This window comes from Vulpes vulpes, chromosome 15 (assembly GCF_048418805.1).
Source record: "Vulpes vulpes isolate BD-2025 chromosome 15, VulVul3, whole genome shotgun sequence".
In the NCBI taxonomy this organism is placed as follows: Eukaryota; Metazoa; Chordata; class Mammalia; order Carnivora; family Canidae; genus Vulpes; species Vulpes vulpes.
Window position 1 is genome coordinate 71,363,636 of NC_132794.1, and position 17,699 is coordinate 71,381,334.

At 41.8% G+C, this 17,699-nt stretch overlaps 1 protein-coding gene and 1 long non-coding RNA gene across 3 annotated transcripts in view; one reads left to right on the top strand and one right to left on the bottom strand.

Moving 5' to 3' along the window:
• IQCH (IQ motif containing H) overlaps positions 1-17,699 on the top strand; it is a 211,794-nt gene that overhangs the window by 128,170 nt on the left and 65,925 nt on the right. For both annotated transcript variants that reach the window (XR_011997435.1, XM_072738887.1), the window contains one exon: positions 13,121-13,241. Coding sequence is in view for 1 of the 2 variants with exons in the window: in XM_072738887.1 (XP_072594988.1) it covers positions 13,121-13,241 (121 nt within the window). In the remaining variant the exon portion in view is untranslated. The remainder of the gene's footprint in view (positions 1-13,120; positions 13,242-17,699) is intronic.
• The window catches only part of LOC112930665 (uncharacterized), a 107,117-nt gene continuing 92,978 nt past the window's right edge, over positions 3,561-17,699 (bottom strand). The window contains exon 3 of the long non-coding RNA XR_011997438.1: positions 3,561-4,685. This is a non-coding gene — a long non-coding RNA (uncharacterized lncRNA). The remainder of the gene's footprint in view (positions 4,686-17,699) is intronic.

Below are 17,699 nucleotides of genomic sequence, written 5' to 3' on the forward strand. Positions count from 1 at the left end.
ACATACAAAACATATGCTGGCAGGTTATTAAAAATTTCAGCTTCTTGATGAAAGACTATCCTGCAGGCTAAGAGTCCAGAGAAAGACTCCATTCTGGGAGAATTATTAGAAATGAGAATATGACTGTAAGCACTAAATTATGTTAATACTTACAAATAGCATCATTTGCATAGCAGTTTATGACACGATACCATGATTTTTCTCATTGGTATGTTGTAGGCAACAGATTAAAAACAGTGCTGTTTATGGGAGTTTGAACTGTTTTGAGATTCTCTTGCATCTTTTGCAGATATTGGTTTTAGAGGTAGGCATGATTCAGTGTAGACTCAAGGATCTAATACAAAGATCATTTTTTTTTCTACTTAATCTAATTTAGGATCAGAGTTATTTGATTGGTTGCAAGTGAGACTCAAAACAAAGTCACAGAATCAACAAATGCTAGAAAAGCTATCATCACATTAAAAAAACAAAAACCCTATAGACATGTAGGTGATTTTAGGAAAAGCATAATATTACATGATGGCCACAGTGGCAACAAAGGATGTTTTGTTTTCATGGTGGTTTGGTACCAACTTTTCTTACTTCAGCCTATCAGCTAACAAAACCTACTTTCCGCAATAGGTGCCAGTAAACTTGCTCACTTAAGCACTCAATGCTTGTTAAGGTTTAATGAATCCACACACTTGCACACACTCCAAACACCCCACTCCCCAGTTGGGGGTGTTTCTTTTCATTTAGTGGGAATGAAGGCTTAAACAAAGGAAGGCACGCTCGTAGGGGAAAAGCCTTCCTAGCCGCTGTCACCCAAGACAGTCTAGGGAGACCCAGGTAGACATTTGCTGTGGTACCAGTCCTTCTTGTGATTCTTTTTTTCTTTCTTTCCTTTTTTTGAAGGGTAAATATTCTCTCCCTCATTCCTGGGAGACTGGCTTGGTGGCAGAGATGCTGCTGGTGATGCTGCTTTGCAAGAAAAGGTCTTTCTAGAACAGTTTCTCCATGTAGAAAGCTAAGCCTTTTTTTTTTTTTTCTCTGTGCAGCCCTTTGTTGAGCCTCTATTTCCCTGGATGGACATTACAGGATGCCAAGGGCTTTTACCACTTACAAGAGAAAGGAGGAACTGAAATGGCTCTTGAATGCTACTACATAATATTGCTATTTTAGTCCATCCAAGAGCAGTTTTATGTTTACTTGTACTTCTGTGCACTTTGTTAGACATCAGAAATTAATTTGGGGATCACCAAGGAAAACAATCTGTATTTAAAATATTAAAAATGGGCAGACCTGGTGGCGCAGCAGTTTGGCGCTGCCTGCAGCCTGGGGTGTGATCCTGGGGACCCGGGATTGAGTCCCACATCGGGCTCCCTGCATGGAGCCTGCTTCTCCCTCTGCCTGTGTCTCTGCCTCTCTCTCTCTCTGTCTATGAATGAATAAATAAAAATTGTTAAAAAAATAACATTAAAAAAATAATAAAATAAAATATTAAAAATATGGGGGCACCTGGCTGGCTCAGTAGATAGAGCATACAACTCTTAATCTCAGGTTCATGAGTTCAAGTCCTACATTGGGGCCTACTTAAAATAAAAATAAAAATAAAAATAAAAATAAAAATAAAAATAAATTAATTCAAGGCATCCACGCCTAGGAAAAATAGATAAACCACAGTAGTTGTTTTGCTTACTTGTAAAATGAAATCAACAAACAAAATTACAGAGAACCATCACCTACCTAGTTAGTGCCTTAGAACTCCATGTCTCTATTGCGAAGACCTTCATCTTTTGAGATGCCCTTGCCTCTGGGTCACAGGAGCCACTGTAGGATGTCTGAGACTTGGTGCTTATGTGGAATTTAGCAGGTATATTAGGTGATCCCAAAGAAACATTATCCTACAACCACATAATTTTTTAGAAAAGATTATATAACAAGATTAAAGAAATATTTAACCAAATAAGTACATAATCACTTTTCCCAAACACAGATGTCTTCACTTCTGTGTCTTAATAATAATTAGCATTGTAGAATAGCTGGGGAGTGCCAGGCCTTTCAGCACTTTGTGAACTGTTTCAATCTCATAAAAACCCTGACGTACCTACTCATTTACCTCCACACCACTTTGATAAGTTTTGTTACTCTGTTTACAGGTGGAGAAACTGATGCTTTAGGTAGTTAAGAGACTTGCCCAACTTCATGTAGTTAATAAATGATGGTGTCTAGCTCGGAACCCACATCTAATCCCCTGGCCCAATGTTCTTGCCACGTTGAGCTGAGACTACTTAGAAAAGACCCCTTGTTTGAAAATCCAGAGCAGTGTTCTCCCCCACGTCCCTGCCATTGTGACCAGCTGCCTGAGGGACAGGTCTTCTGCTTTCTACAGAGATGTGGAAAAACACATTCCCCAACACAGTAGAATTTTGTGCTGGAATTTCCCCCAAAAGCAATGAGTTGAGAGGTAGGAGGGCAGTCGTACCTGAGAGCTGTAGAAGGGCCAGAGCCCTGCTGGGGAGTCCCTAAGGATTCAGTTTTTTGTAACCCAACTGCCTCTCATACCCTTATATGTTCTTGGGTGATGAGAGTGAGTTTTAGATACCACCCTTTGATGGTTCATGGAAGTGACAAACTTTCACTGCCTTTCTCAACTTAAAACAGGAGCGTGATCATTTTTGTAAGCCTGTAAACAAATTCTCACGAAGCTCAGAGTAGCCAAACTTCAAGATTAAATGTGGCAATAAAAATATGGTGGGCATTTCAAACCTTGTTCTTTGGATAAGCAGCCACATACTTTGGTGTTTGTTTGTTTGTTTGTTTGTTTTTGTCTCCTAGTTCTGGTTGGCGTGGTAAACTCCCTCTTAAGCTGAATAAGTGTTGGAATAGGCTAGTCTCAATAATTGAACATTTAGGATAACCAGGAGGTGGTCTGGCTCCTCAGGGTTCTGTAGCCCAGACACATCAAGGTCACTAGAGGGGAGCCATGGGAAATCACTTTTGCTCTCCAAGTCTCTAACTCTTCATCTGTAAAGAGGGATAATATTAGTACCTGCCTCATGGGGGTGGGTGGTGAAAATTAAATAAGATACCCTTGTAAATGGGCTAGCAATGTACTTAGCACACAATAAGCCTTCAATAAATGCTCCCTGTTATTATTAATATTACCATAAAACTGTATTACAGTTAAATTGCAGGTAACATTGCACAAGTATATACAATTTAATCTTCCTTGGGTGATTTAGAAGGTCTTTTAGCATCTTGTAGGCCTCTAGAATTTTGTTCTGTGCGTCAATTATCATTCTATAGGATTGTGGCTGTTGAAGATATGCACTATTGATCCAATTGTGGCCACCCAGTGATTGACCAGATAACACCTTTAAAAGAATAAACCTTTAAAAAAATAAACCAGTGTGGTTTCTTATCATTTGAAAATTATCCCAGTTATTTTAATTTTCTACATGTCGAATAAAGAGGCATTGACCTGATAAAGTAGAGCTTACTCTGACCACAAGCTCGAGACCCAGTTGCTTCATTTTCTGGTTCCAGTTGGTGTCTTTTCTAATTAGCGTAGCAGCACGTCACCACAATCACTGGAAAGCTTTAATCATTTACATATTTTTCCTTATCTCTGAGAATGACTTAGAATGTTTTCTTCCAGTTCAATGGTTATTTTCATGAAGCTGCCAGGGAAAGGTTTGAGGTACTTTACTGGGCTGGAGAAAGAGGACAGGAGAAGGGAAATTGCCTCCCCAAGTACATGAAAGCCAGGTCCCCCTTCCGAGGACCTATAATAACCAGCTACACAAGCTGTTGGTTTGTGTGTCCTATTGATTTAATATGCTTCTAATCAGTACATAAAGCTATGGGCCTGCAGTGTTAATTTTTCATATGCTTACAAAGTACCCTTTGATTTTCTGTCACACGTTAATTACAGCGTTTTGCCATTAAATAGGAAGCTTTGTGTAAACTAATTACTAGGTAATCATTGTCTACTGCAAGCGTGCTGTTTGTACCTTTTATTTTATTCTAAAAATGCACAGATCTCACAGTCTGGAAACACTCTACCTTCCAGCCATTAGCTCTCACTAATTCATAGCATTATTGTGGTGAGAGTGTAGGAGTTGTAATTGTTGTGGTATCAGAGCTGTTAATTACCGGAGTAAACAGTTGAAATGGTGCCAAGGTCTATTGTACAAGGCAGAGAAAAGGAGGTTTAAATGCTACTCCCACCATCTGGGGACTAGGGGAGAGGCAAATGCTTGAGAACAGCAGTGAGGCGCTATGGCCGCCTCAGCTCCAGGGTTGGCGGCCATATGGATCCGGAATATTCTGAATCAATTGAATTTAACTGCCAGTTTTTCGCAATAACAGCGTGGAAGGAAGGAATAAAGCAAAAGATGAGAGAAACGAGAATTGGTTCGTGTTTTCACATCCAGGAAGTCCCCCTTGGAGTTCTTTTGGAAATATCTGCTTTGCTGAAAACCACAGAGCAGACACGGGTATTTGGAACAGATTCAGAACGAGTTTTTACTCTCTGCCTCCGACTGTGCCATTTGCTTCTGGACGTCTGTCCTCCGTGCCCCTGGGTGAGACAGGGATGCCCTTGAGAAGACTCGGACTTTCCTATCGTGGCACCAGATCCGACCAAAATCTTCACTTTGGAATTCACTGACTTATTACTCTGGTGTTTTCACCAACGTGGTCTGTAGAAAGAAGACAGTAATAAGTACATAAAGCTATCATATCTGCCCAAGTATATACATTCATACATGTGGAAATACAGAAGAAGGTACAGCTCTTCATTCTGATCAAGAAGAGTAAATGCTTACCCATTCTTTTTGTATAAAAGTAAAATAAAAATCCTCCTCCTAATGTCTCATTTCATTCCACAAATCACCCCTCTCCTCTACCACTTGAATAAAAAAATCGAAGTCCAAAAGGCACATGTGTTTTCTTTTGTGTTCGATTTCCAGCTAAAGAGGTTTTTTGTTTTTGTTTTTGTTTTTTTTTTAGCACGTGCAGTTTCTCAACCCATGATATTTCTCTAACTGGTAAGAAAGAGATGTATTACCAATAATAAGAATTATGGCCACTTCGACTGACGGTTGATTTTGAAACTGCATGGTTACGGCTTCAAAAGGCTGTGTAATCTTTAAAACACTCATGTATTTACTTGATGTCACTCTTATTTCATACAATTTCCTTTAAACCCATTTTCCCCACGTTAAAAATATTTTTTAAAAATCTGCCACTTGCAGCTGTAACTACTTTTTAATATCATTCCCAGACCATGAACATATTCTTCTTTTTTTAAACCACCCTGGATTATTTATTTTTAATTGTTCCTTTAGCAGATGTTGGAGTAATTCAGGGCGTAGTGTAAACGACTCCTTTCAAGAGAGAGATCACAAGACTGCAGGGTACATCAGGAACCAAAGACAGTGTTTGTTGGGCTCTTAGGATGGCAGTTTGGGCCCTAGGGGGACAAATTTCCTGCTTTTGTGCGTGTGCAAAGTTCAATTAAGAATTTCAAGAAACGCTTAATCTTGATCTATTGAAACCCCAGCATGCAGCGCGACAGGGTGAGCCTAGAAAGAAAACCACGGCCCCCTGTGAGGAGGGGGAAAGAAACAGCAGTTTAAGTGCTGGAAAGTTGAAAAGGAATGAACCTCTCTAGTGTTTCTGGTCGGGGTGAAGCAGTTGTGCTGAGCTTTGGAATGGAAGCACAACATATGTGCCTCAGTTGGACAAAACGCTTCTCCAGTCAAATCAACTACTAGGCCTGCATGTTGGTACAAGGTGGAGGCCTACATAATGAGGGACAGACTCCTCGAGAAGCAGGGAGTGGATAATGCTACATAAGTATGGAATTATATACCGCATTTTCACCATTCTGTTTAATGAGAGCCGCCACCGCAGCGAATCACTTGCCACACAGCCGAAATGGGCCATTAGCTATCAAGGGAAAATTGTCTTTGCCGCTTTCAGCAGATGGAGCAAATATTTTACAAAGCAATTTTACATACCAAAAACATTTGTGTGCCTTGGTAATGTTGGCTGTTTTACATTATGTTACCTTCTACAGCAGCATAATTTTCCATCTCATCGAAGGCAAAGTTGGCATTTTTGATTTTTAAATTCTCAATTAACAATTAAACATGGAGTATTAAAGCAGTCCTTAAACTTTAAGTAGGTGTGGGAAGTAGTTTATGACTTGCTGAAGACATTTTCATTTTTCCTTCATCTTCTCAGCATATTTTTGTACTCTAAAGAGGGACTGTTCCTAATGATCTTAATGGAGAGAAAGGAGTGAAAACTTCACTTACCAATTGCAGAATGAGAGTAACCAACACACAGACAATCAGAACATTTGCTGACTGAAAGCATCCAGCACAGACGTGGGCACACGGTTTGGCCCACCCATTTATATCTGCTTAAAATGTTTGAGCTTCAAGTAACAGAAAATCCGATTCAAAATGGCTCGATTATCTCAGCTAATTGAAAATCCAAGGATTTAGTCTGACTTTGGACAAGGCTTAATCCAGTGTCTCAATACCACTAAGGAGGCAGTGACTCTCCATCTCTCCTCATTGCACATTAATGTCAGCTCCACCCTAAGGCTGGCTGTCTGCAGGGGTGTAAGATGGCTGCCAGTAGCTCCTGGAGCTTGTCCTTGGTCAAGACAATAGCAAGAAAGAACACGGGAGTTGAGGGTGAGTCACTCTCAATCAACTTGTACACGGCTAAGAATGTGGTAGGGGCAGTTCTTGAAAGGAAGTCTGGGACATCGTTACCCTGAACAAGGGGACAAAGATGTTGGGTGGCCAATAACAGATGTCCACTCTACCATTTTTTTCATTAGTTTGACAGCACAGCCTTTGCATCACATATGGATGATCTAATCTGACCCAGAGTGACCATTTATGCCCTCTGATGGTGGTTACAGAAACAGATCCCATTGCACTCTGGCATACTGGTATCAACTGGATTTGAATCCCAGTTTGCTATTTCATGGCTGTATGACATGAAGTGGAAATGATAATATCTACTCCAAGAGTGGCTTTGGGATAATAAATATAAAAAATCTCTGGCACAGGCCTGCCACATGGTAAGCTTTCAGTAAGTGAGAGCTATTATTTTACCTAAAAAAATGACCATAGTGGTAAATGCATCCCATGCACAGCAAAGTAACCTTTCTAAATTTGCCCTCAAATTTGGAATCCCTCCCTTCTCTCCATCTCTGTGCCACCAACCAATTCACATCCTGAACACCTTTCACAGTGCCCCACACTTTACGCTCTGAAGGAGGCAGCAAGGCTGGTGAAGAAGACTCACTTAGGAGTCAGAGGCAGCAAGAGAGCTCCTACAGTCTCAGTGTGTGGGTGTGGGAGTCCCATCCCCTCTTCTGTAACATGCAGCATTTGACTTACATGGTTCACATGGCCCCTCTCAACAATGACAGTCTTACTTAGTTTTTTAGGTCATTGTCCTGCCCTTCTGACCTTAGGCCACCCTCCATTCCTGCATTTAGAGATATCAGAAATCTTTATGAAGCAGAACAATCTAGCTAGGTTCCTTGGTTTCTCTTTTGAACACCACCAATGTGTGATGTGAGAGATTAGAAGTGATTAGCCAAGACATTATTTTCCTTAATCTACCACTGCAGATCTAGCAAAGAAGCTTCTAAAATAAAGTAGATTTTGGTGAGATTGATACTTAGAGCATTCTAATTTGTATTCACTTTCCCCTCTCCCACCCTCCCCCCAACACACACACACACACACACACACACACAGAATTTACCTGGGAAACCTAACTCTCTGGAGTTTGAAGTAGCTTTAGTCATTGAGGGCAGTATTAAATTGGATATGCTAGCAGCTTCCCCTGAGAGATCACGAATTTCCTTCAGTGATATCTCTTTTCCTTCAAATTTACACTTTCTTGATAGAAAAAGAGAGTGGGCTGAGAGGCAAGGTCCATACTTGACAGATAAGACTCTTTAGAATGTCTTGGTCGGGTGGAGGGAGGCCCTGTGCTCTATGCTCTGCAGGTATCTTGGAAAACTTCCAAGGTCATGACTATTGTCAATGCACTCTGGGGGTAAATGTGAGTACTGGAGAAAGTGTGACAAGCCTGTGCAATGGCAAATATGTTGCCAAAGTTTCTCCTGGATGGGAATTGCTCTAGAGCTATCAGCTCCACAAAGGCCAGCAGCTAATGTGTGTTGGCAGAGCCGGTGTAATCATGATGGAAGAAGAATCTGGAATTCTGATTTTTTTTTCCAAAAAGTAAAATGAATTTTTCTAACATCCATTTATCACCTATAAGATACATACTTTCCTTTCCACACCCCCAGAGTCGTTAGCTCTAAATGATCTACTCCGTGTGGGTGGTGGGACCTCTGAAACACTGACTGGGCAGTCTACCACCTTGATGTGACTCACCGAAGTGAAACTTTCTAACTACTCACTTTACAAGCTTGTAGGATAGAGAAGATGCCCACCCCCTCACCACTGCTGGCTTATAACACACATTTTATGTATTGTATATATACCCCCCACACATATACTTCTATATATACACACTTTAGGAGTTGAGGAGGAGGCAAAGAAAGCAAGCTAGCATTCATTCCCACAACCTCTATTTTTTTCTGTCTTTAGTCCATCTTAAAAATCACCCAGTAACACAATCTGACAACGCCAACAAGCCTCTTCATTCTAGGAGCCTCCACCTCCCATTTGTAAAGCAGGGGGCACAGTACCGTGCAGGTCTACCTTGGAGTGTTACTGTAGGGACCGAATGAGCTCATGAATGTGAGCCTACTCTGACAAGGAAAAGTATTTTATGTATAGTTTTTTTTTTAAAGATTTATTTATTTATTTATTTATTCATGATAGACAGAGAGAGAGAGAGAGAGAGAGAGGCAGAGACACAGGCAGAGGGAGAAGCAGGTTCCAAGCCGGGACCCCGACATGGGACTCGATCCTGGGACTCCAGGACTGCACCCTGGGCCAAAGGCAGGCGCCAAACCGCTGAGCCACCCAGGGATCCCCATGTACACAGTTTTGACCATCCCCATGAGCCTAGGGGTTTGTCTGGTGTGGTTATGTTCGTGGGTGTGTGTGGGCGCCTAGGTGTACCTGAGTTCATTTTGAAGGGAATAAGGCTGGATCACGGCAGATATTCCTTTACCAGCATCTGCCCTTAAAGGTTTGGTACTTGTGTCTGACCTATGCAAAGTGATAATCATTAGAGAACAGAAACCTCCCCTCTGAAACTGAGAACTGGCATCAGACATCGGATGGCCCTCCGTGGCTATTGAGCCATGCTGCACCCATGAAAAGGGTGCTTTTAGGGGTGCCTGGGTGGATCAGTGGTTGAGCATCTGCCTTTGGCTCAGGGTGTGATCCCGGGGTCCTGGGATCATGTCCCACATCAGGCTCCCAAAGGGAGCTTGCTTCTCCCTCTGCCTATGTCTCTGCCTCTCTCTCTCTCTGAGTCTCTCATGAATAAATAAATTAAATCCTTAAAAAAAAAAAAGAAAAGAAAAGAAGAGGGTGCTTTTAAGCTGTCTCTCCACTGCTCTGACAGAGTCCTCTGCACCTGGCTGTGAGCTCTGGCCTCATCCACCGGCGCCCAGATAGTATGCAAGTTCTCAGCAGAAACTATGCTGTTGGGGGATGTTTGTGGGAATGGGGGAGACAAAACAGGGCTCTTATATGGAATGTTGGTTTGCTGCCTTGATTATATGAGCTGCATGTCCTGCAGGGTTTGTATGATTCGGTTGTTTGGTAGGGGGACAATTCTCTTTTCACTGGTACTAAGGCCATTCTTAGTATACTCATCTTTGCAATTTCCCAACAGATGTTTTCAAAATAAATTAATGGAATAGTTAATACCCACCCCGTTACTCCAGCTCATATCTTTTTCTTAGAGAGTTAATCACGGCCCTAAGCTGCCTCCATGCGCCCCAGCATCCTCTAGTGAACATCACCCCACCAATGCCTTCAGCTGTGTACTTCTCATGACGGGACACGATTCATCCTCCAGATTCCTGCAGCAGACTTTCCTCTAGGAAATTTACCCCCTTGCTGTGGCTTTGTGCACACCATAAATGCTGCAGATCAGCAGAATGGCTGGCTGTGGAAGCAGAGGCAGTGACGGCAGCTTGGCACAGTGTCCAGATGCCTCACACAAGCCTCAGCCCTACAAGTTAATTATTGGCCCTCACATAGCATGTTGCATCTGAGGTGACACTTCATAAATGTCACCTCATTTATCTTCCCAAAGCCTCTCAGAAGCAGGGAATCCCATAATATCTACCCAGGAAGAATTGGTGGTTCTTAAGTGGTCATCCCCCTAGGTGGTTCCTAGGCAGCAAGAAGGGAGGCCTGTTGAGAGGTTTCATGTTTTCCCTTATTCTGTAACCAGCTGTTCAGGGCTGGGTCCATGTTCACTACCGCTATGATTCATTCCACATTGAGTGTTCCCTGTACAGAGCACTGGGCCAAATGACCTCAAAGCCACTGGCTATGCCATTGGGGAGCCCCCTGAGCTGGAGAGCACAGAGAAAGGATACCCAACTGATGACAGAGAAGGCTTCCTGGGGGAGGTGTGACCTGGAGTAACTTAGCATGAGGAGGAGGCAGCCAGGGGAGGAAGTAGAGGAGAGGAGGCTGAAGAAGGAGACTGAACCAGGGGAGTTTGGGGCAAGGCTGGGAGCTGGAGAGGAGAGAGGTGAGGCTACAGTAGGAATCACAGGACAAGTCACAGAGGCCCCTCTTCACGTGTTGTCTGGGGAGAGTCAACGATTCTCAAGTTGATGGAGATCTAGTATCAAGATTTAGGTAGCAAAACTTCCACCTATTCCTTCAGTGACTCTGCTCCGTCTCTACCTCCCTAAAACACATAGACACTCTTTTCCCTAGTTTAGCTACTTAAAAGGAAGGCCTGACATTTTGTCATTTGTCCTCCAATTGCTTCTATTGTGATATATACATATAACAAAAATTTAATGTCTTAAACATTTTTTAAGTGTACAGTCCAATAGTGGCAAATATGTTCATAATGCTGGGCAGCCATCACCACCATCCATCTCCCTAACTCTTTTCATCTTGCAAAACTGGATCTCTATGCCCATGCAACACCAACTCCCCATTCCCCCCACTCCCAGTCCTGGATAGCCACCATTATTCTGTCTCTGTGATTTTGCTACTCCACCTATTTGTAATTTATTGATCTATGCGTGAGCAAATGAATAAATGAATTCTTTCTCTTTGGACTGTCTTAATGTAAATAGCCACATGGCAGATCACTGCACAGATGTTTTAACATTTTTCAGAAGCAGGGCAGGAAAAGCCCTTTAATCACAGTAGAACAGAAAAGAAGTCTCCCCTGTCCTGAGGGAGGGCTTGGCGTGTGAGGCTTCCTCCCTTGACACTGGGCTTTCCTGAGCAAGGTGGGAATCAACAGCCATGCTTCAGCATCCCAGCTTTGCAGCACCTCATGAATCACAGACAACTGGTCTTCTTCGATAGAGTAGAATGCTTTTAACTGAAACAAGTATGAAACAAAAAGAAAGGTGGGTTTGGAGGACAGTGTTCCAAGAGGGAACAACGAGGAGGTCCAGATTGTTGAAACTGCACATTGTGTATGCTTATGATTGAGATGCAGGGCTATGGGGACCTGAGGCAATGTCCAGTAAAGAGCAAAGGTGTACAGGGTGCAGGGCATGGAAGGCAAAAGGCCCCCTGCAATTGACAGCAATTTCCCTGCCTCCACCTTCCCAGGCAAAGGCTCATAGCCTAAGCCAGCTTCCCCAATCCTTCTGAACAGACCTCCAGCCCCTGCACAATGATTTTCTGGATATTTCAGAAATTATTCAGATTATTTGGACCTGCCTAGAGTATGCTCTCAGATATTTGTCTTCTATTATAGATTTTCAGAGGGCACTGGACCCAGAATGAAAGATATCCTGAGGAGCTGGGGGTGGGGGGTAGGGGTGGGTAGGACCGTTACTTTGTTAATGTCAGGGAAGTTGGAAATAAATGAGTATACAGGTCATTTCTAAGATTCATTTCAACCCCACTCACCAAAGCAATGGATTCTTTTCCAGTTCTTTCAAATCACTGAGCACTCACACATAGACCCAGAAGGCCCCCACAACCCAAAGAAAGCTGGAGTTTTTCTTGTCAGCATTCCGTATTTTGAATATGAATACTGCCCATCAAATGGTTTTATATCTAATGCCCTGCCTTACTTCTGCCAGAAATAAAATCTAAAGATGTGGCTTCTATTTGAAAATTTTTAGAGAGTCAACTAAGACTATCCAAATAAAAAATAAACAATGGCCCTGGCAACCCCAGGCTTTTTATATCAAAAAGTCAGGCATTTTATTCTTTAGGGGATTTCCAGCTGTTTTCATTTTGACAAGGGGCTCTGTGTTTTGGGGTTGTTTGATGATGGTAAGGGGTCTTGTCTCAGGTCTAGTCAGATGAGGCTCTCACTAGTAGGGAATGCCAGCCCCTCTCCGAACCTCACTCTTCCAATCTGCTCCCACCTATAATCTCACCTTTACAGCATTAGCCTGAAGTTACAGGCTTTGATCTTATGGCTGTAGAATGTGAAGGGCCCTCAAAAGGGGGAAAGGTACAGCTTAAAGAGTTGGAGGTGCCAGAGAAAGACTCTTTCAACTCCATAATTTCTCCCAGAGTCAGCCCTGTTAGGGTCATAGAATAAAAAACGTTCGGCTCTAAAGGATCTTGGGGCAAGGTAGTTAACCCCCCATCTTACATAAAGGGAAACTGAGCCCCAGAGTGGAGAGGCCCATTGCCCAAGGACACTCAGCTGGTCAGCTGCACTGGGTCTGCAGCCGAATTTCCTGATGTCCAGACAGAAGGCTGCCCTTCAGAAACAATAGGCACGACTCGCTGCAATATTTAGGGGCCAAATTACTTTGAAATATGAAAACTGAAATGCCTAGAAAATTAGAGAAAAATTTCAAAATGGCTTTCTGACTCTGGGTAAACAGTAACCACATTTTTTTTGCCTGTTGGAGGCCTGGTTTTTAATCACTCCACAAGCAGTTTTCATTTCTGTAGTAAAATTGCTTGTGGTTCTATTTAATTTGTTTCTGCAGGAGCCAGCTTTGGTGAAGATCTCCGAGGAGCTGGCGGGCATTTTAGCACAGCACGCACAGCCAGTCAATGAGAAACGGTTCCCGACGTGGAGGAAATTCCTCCAAACATTTCTCAGTCAAGGTAAATAAGACTGTAAAGTTTCTACTGAGGATTGGTCTACACAACCTTGAATTCCAGTTTTGGGTCAACCTTGTGCCAATTTAAATACCTTGCGTCTGTTGTGTTGGTTTACAAAAGTGCTCCTACAAGCAGACTTTTCTTCCTCTTTAAAACTTTGCCTAAATATTTATCTTGCTCTCAGCCTCTTACATAAATAGGAACTGAGCACACCAAGCATGGCAGACATGGCTCAAGATTCAGCCCTGTGATTGCACCTCAGCCTTCTCCTGATGGGTGGGCTTTGGCATCGGATGACCTGGTTATGGAACTCATCCTAGACCTTGAACAAGGCTCTAAAACTCTCTTTACCTACTTTACAGGGTTGCTGGAAGGATTCAATGCAATACAGATGTGAACACTTCTACCATGCAGTCTCAAAATAAGTCTTTAGTACATGTTAGTTTCCCCTTCCCTTTTGTGAGATAGCAGAAATGGTGTCACCTCCAGTTCTGAAGGCAGAATTTCTTTTTTTTATATAATCATAAGAATTATTTTTATTATAAAAGGATGTGTTCCGTAGTATAGGAGTAAATAATGGAACAGAAGAATGTCCAGAAATAGAGCCATGTTTACATGAGAATTTTTTCCTTTCTTTTTCTTTAAATTCAATTAACTAACATATAATGTCTTACTGGTTTCAGAGGTAGAGGTCAGTGCTTCATCAGTCTTATATAACACCCAGTGTGCTCATTATATCATGTGCCCTCATTAATGTCCATCACTCAATAGCAACCCTCAGCAACCGTTTGTTTCCTATGATTAAGAGTCTCTTATGATTTGTCTCCCTCTCTGATTTCACCTTGTTTTATTTTTTCCTCTTCCCCTATGACCCTCTGTTTTGTTTCTTAAATTCCACATATGAGTGAGATCATATATAATCATCTTTCTCTGCTTCACTTATTTCGCTTAGCATAATACCCTCTAGTTTCATCCAGGTTGTTGCAAATGGCAAGATCGTATTCTTTTTGATGGCTGAGAGGTAGATATATATATATATATATATATATATATATATATATACCATCCACATCTTCTTTATCCATTCATCTGGGCCCTTTCAATAGTTTGGCTATTATGGACATTGCTGCTATAAACATTGGGGTGCAGGTGCTCCTTCAGATCAGTACATTTGTATCACTGGGGTAAATCCCTAGTAAGTGCAATTGCTGGTCTTAGGGTAGCTGTATTTTCAACTTTTTGAGGAGCCTCCATACTGTTTTCCAGAGTGGCTGCACCAACTCTGAAGACAGAATTTCTAAGTAAGGATCCTTCACTGTCCTTTCATCCTCCTAATTCACCCTTATTCTCCAAGGATGCAAGGAGGTCTGTGGATAAGGGGATGAATGGAGTGAATGATGCTTGTCCCAAGTTGCAGAAGTCCCTGTGGGAGTGCCACATGGCTATGCAAGGCCCTTTACTCTTAGGAGGTTATGACATCGGGCAGATATTTTTACTGGCCTACCCACATAAATGACACAAGACCGCTAGTATAACAGTCCACAGAAGATATCTTTACTCTCTATTCTCCACTGTCAGGTGATAATAAAAGTTATTATATTAACATATAATAATATCATACTAATGTGACATCAGGTAAGAGCAATAGCAACTACATAACACTGGTAGCAGCACAGTAGAGATAGCATAATGAGCACCATAGAGTGTGTATTATGTGCCAGACGCTATTCTAGGCATATGTCCATTCATTTATTTGATCCCCCTAGAAATCCTTTCAGGTGGGTACCATTATCACCCTTATTTTACAGAATGGGAAACGGAGGTACAAAAGTAACTTGCCCCAAATCACCCCCATGAACACATAGCAGAGCCAATAAGAGGCTACCTCTGTGTTGTTCCAGGAGTCTTGGTGGGATCCAGCAGGTATATTTATCAAGGAACACATCCTGGCTCCGTGTATGAGAGAGCAACAGAAAGGACAGATGTGGCTTGTTGGAATGCACCGGGTGGGCAAGTGTGGAGTGGGAGGGAACACCCTGTTAATGGATTATTCAAGCTAGGGATTGGATGGTCAGCCATCTAACAAACATGATATAAAGGGGTTCTTCACTGGTGCAGGGAGAAAGGGAGATGATGCATGATCACCAATGCGTTCTTAAATCTAAACTTCTGTGATTCTACAAATTTTCACATGCATCCGCTGATAGAAAAGTAAAACCAAAATAGTCAACCTCATATGCATAAATGGGAGAAAATAAGATACCTACAATAAAAATGGTCAAGAATAAGGGATTATTTTTAAGTTAGGAGGGGAAGACCATGAAGATCTCCAGGTGCATCCAGTACAGGACTTAGGAGTTTCTGAATCTTCCAAACTGTCCTTTGCAAACTGTCCTCTCATCTAGTTATTGTCATGGGAGCTTTGTAGCTTGGAAAGGAGTTTCCCAGCCAGTTTCTCACCTTGTAACCACAAGGTTTGGCTGTGCCATGACCTCCTATTCATCTCTACCCATTCTCCCTTTCTTCCAGCCATGTTGTAAATACAGTAACTATTTATGGTAAGCAGAATAAGCTTTATTAAGCCAATTTTTTAGATGGGGAAATGGGCTCAAAGCTAGGCAGTCACTAGGGCAAAACTACACAACCAATATTTGGTGAATGGGAACACAGTGAGACCCTATAATTTTAACACGTCTCAAAAATCCCATTCTAGGAAGTCATGTGTTTCCAAACCTCTGCCCAGCTCTGAGCCCAGTGCATACAGGAGGCCCTGCATAAATGTTCACTGACCAAGCCAGACTGTCACCCCAGGTTTCCTGATTCTTAGGCCACATCACTCACCACCTTCCACTCTTGCCTGTTTCATTTCCCTTCTGATCTTTCAAGTGCTCTTATGGCCACAAAATGTGCTACAGATTCAGTTTCTACATTGTCACAGGACTATTATCGGAGGCAATATATTTTTTAAAAAGAGGAATTAATTGCTTTGAAAGGGAAAAAGCTAACAGTGAAAAAGCCATGGTCATAATGCTGAGAAGACAGTACAAATAAGCTACTTTGAAGTAAAAAGAAAAGAAAGAAAGAAAAAAAAAAACCTCAAGTAATCTTCTAAGTATAAAGAATAATGTGTTTCCACTGAGGCACTATCTTTCAAAATATAGGTGACAGATAAAGCCACAAATTTAATTCACTCAGGGAGATGTAGGGAGTATTTGTGTTTGTTTTGTGGATTTTGTTGTTTTGTTGCATTTACCTTGCTAATTCCCCAACAACTTGTATTTAGGTACAGCAGACACTAGTAGGCCCCATTTAAAGAAAAGCACATCTCATACTAACTAAACAGATATATCAGTTTTCCTTCCAAAACTCAGTTTTCCTTAGGGCCAGCTCCAAACAAACTTACACACATTTAAGTAAAGTGCCTTTTGCATAAAGTAACAGATGGCTGCCTCTGAGAAGTGCTAAAATCTCAGGATCTAACCATATATGCTGTTCAAAGCCTTTGGGCAGAGGTCACTTCCTAGCAAATTTATAAAATATGAACCAAGTTTATCTTAATACTCTTGGGCTCCAGAGGCCATTCTGCCTAGGGAACGCTTCATTGTTTTACTTTTAAGTTATTGTATCTTATTCTTTATAAATAATATTTAAAAAATTGTCTATAAGAGGTAGATATACAAGATTTATGTTAGGCCTCACAGAAAAAAAAAAAAAAATCAGAGCCATGTAAGTTTTGTGGATGTCACTAAGCTAACTCACAAAATTAGCCAGGGCTCCTATTGTTGCCATGGCTAAACATCAGGTTCACCTCTGTGATTTCTGTTATTCAGAGCAAAAGGTAAAGTATGATAAATTATAAAGCTCTCGTTATCAGGAAGGATCCTGCCTCAAGAATGATAGCATCTCCTGCGCTCTACATTTTTAAAAAAAATACTTGACAACTGCTGTCACGTAGGAGTCCTTTGATATAATAGTGTGTGTTCTCTTCTTCCTGATAAAAGTCCTAACTTGTTGAAACTTCAAAAAGCAATGAAGTTGAACAGAAAGAGCACCTGTCATCAAGGTATAAATACAGGCTCTGGGCAGTTAATTCCCCCTGAGGGATTTGCCCATAGTCCTTAGGTCCATTGTTTATGTTATCAATAGGCATAGACTTGATGATCTTTGGTGTCTTTATGGTGAATGAAAACTGGCATTCATTGAGTCCTGGTATATGCCAAGTACTGGGATAAATACTATAGATAATAGATACAGTATCTCTAAGATTAACAACAATCTGGTGAGGTAGGTTTTATTATGCCCATTTTATAGATTATGAAAAAGGAAGTTTGGAGCATTGAAACTACTTGCCCCAAAGTCTCACAAGACATGGCAGATGCAGGATCTGAGCCCACGTCCATCTGCCAAAGCCTGGGCTTTTTCCTCCTGTGCTAAGTGGACACGATCCACATGAACATGCCT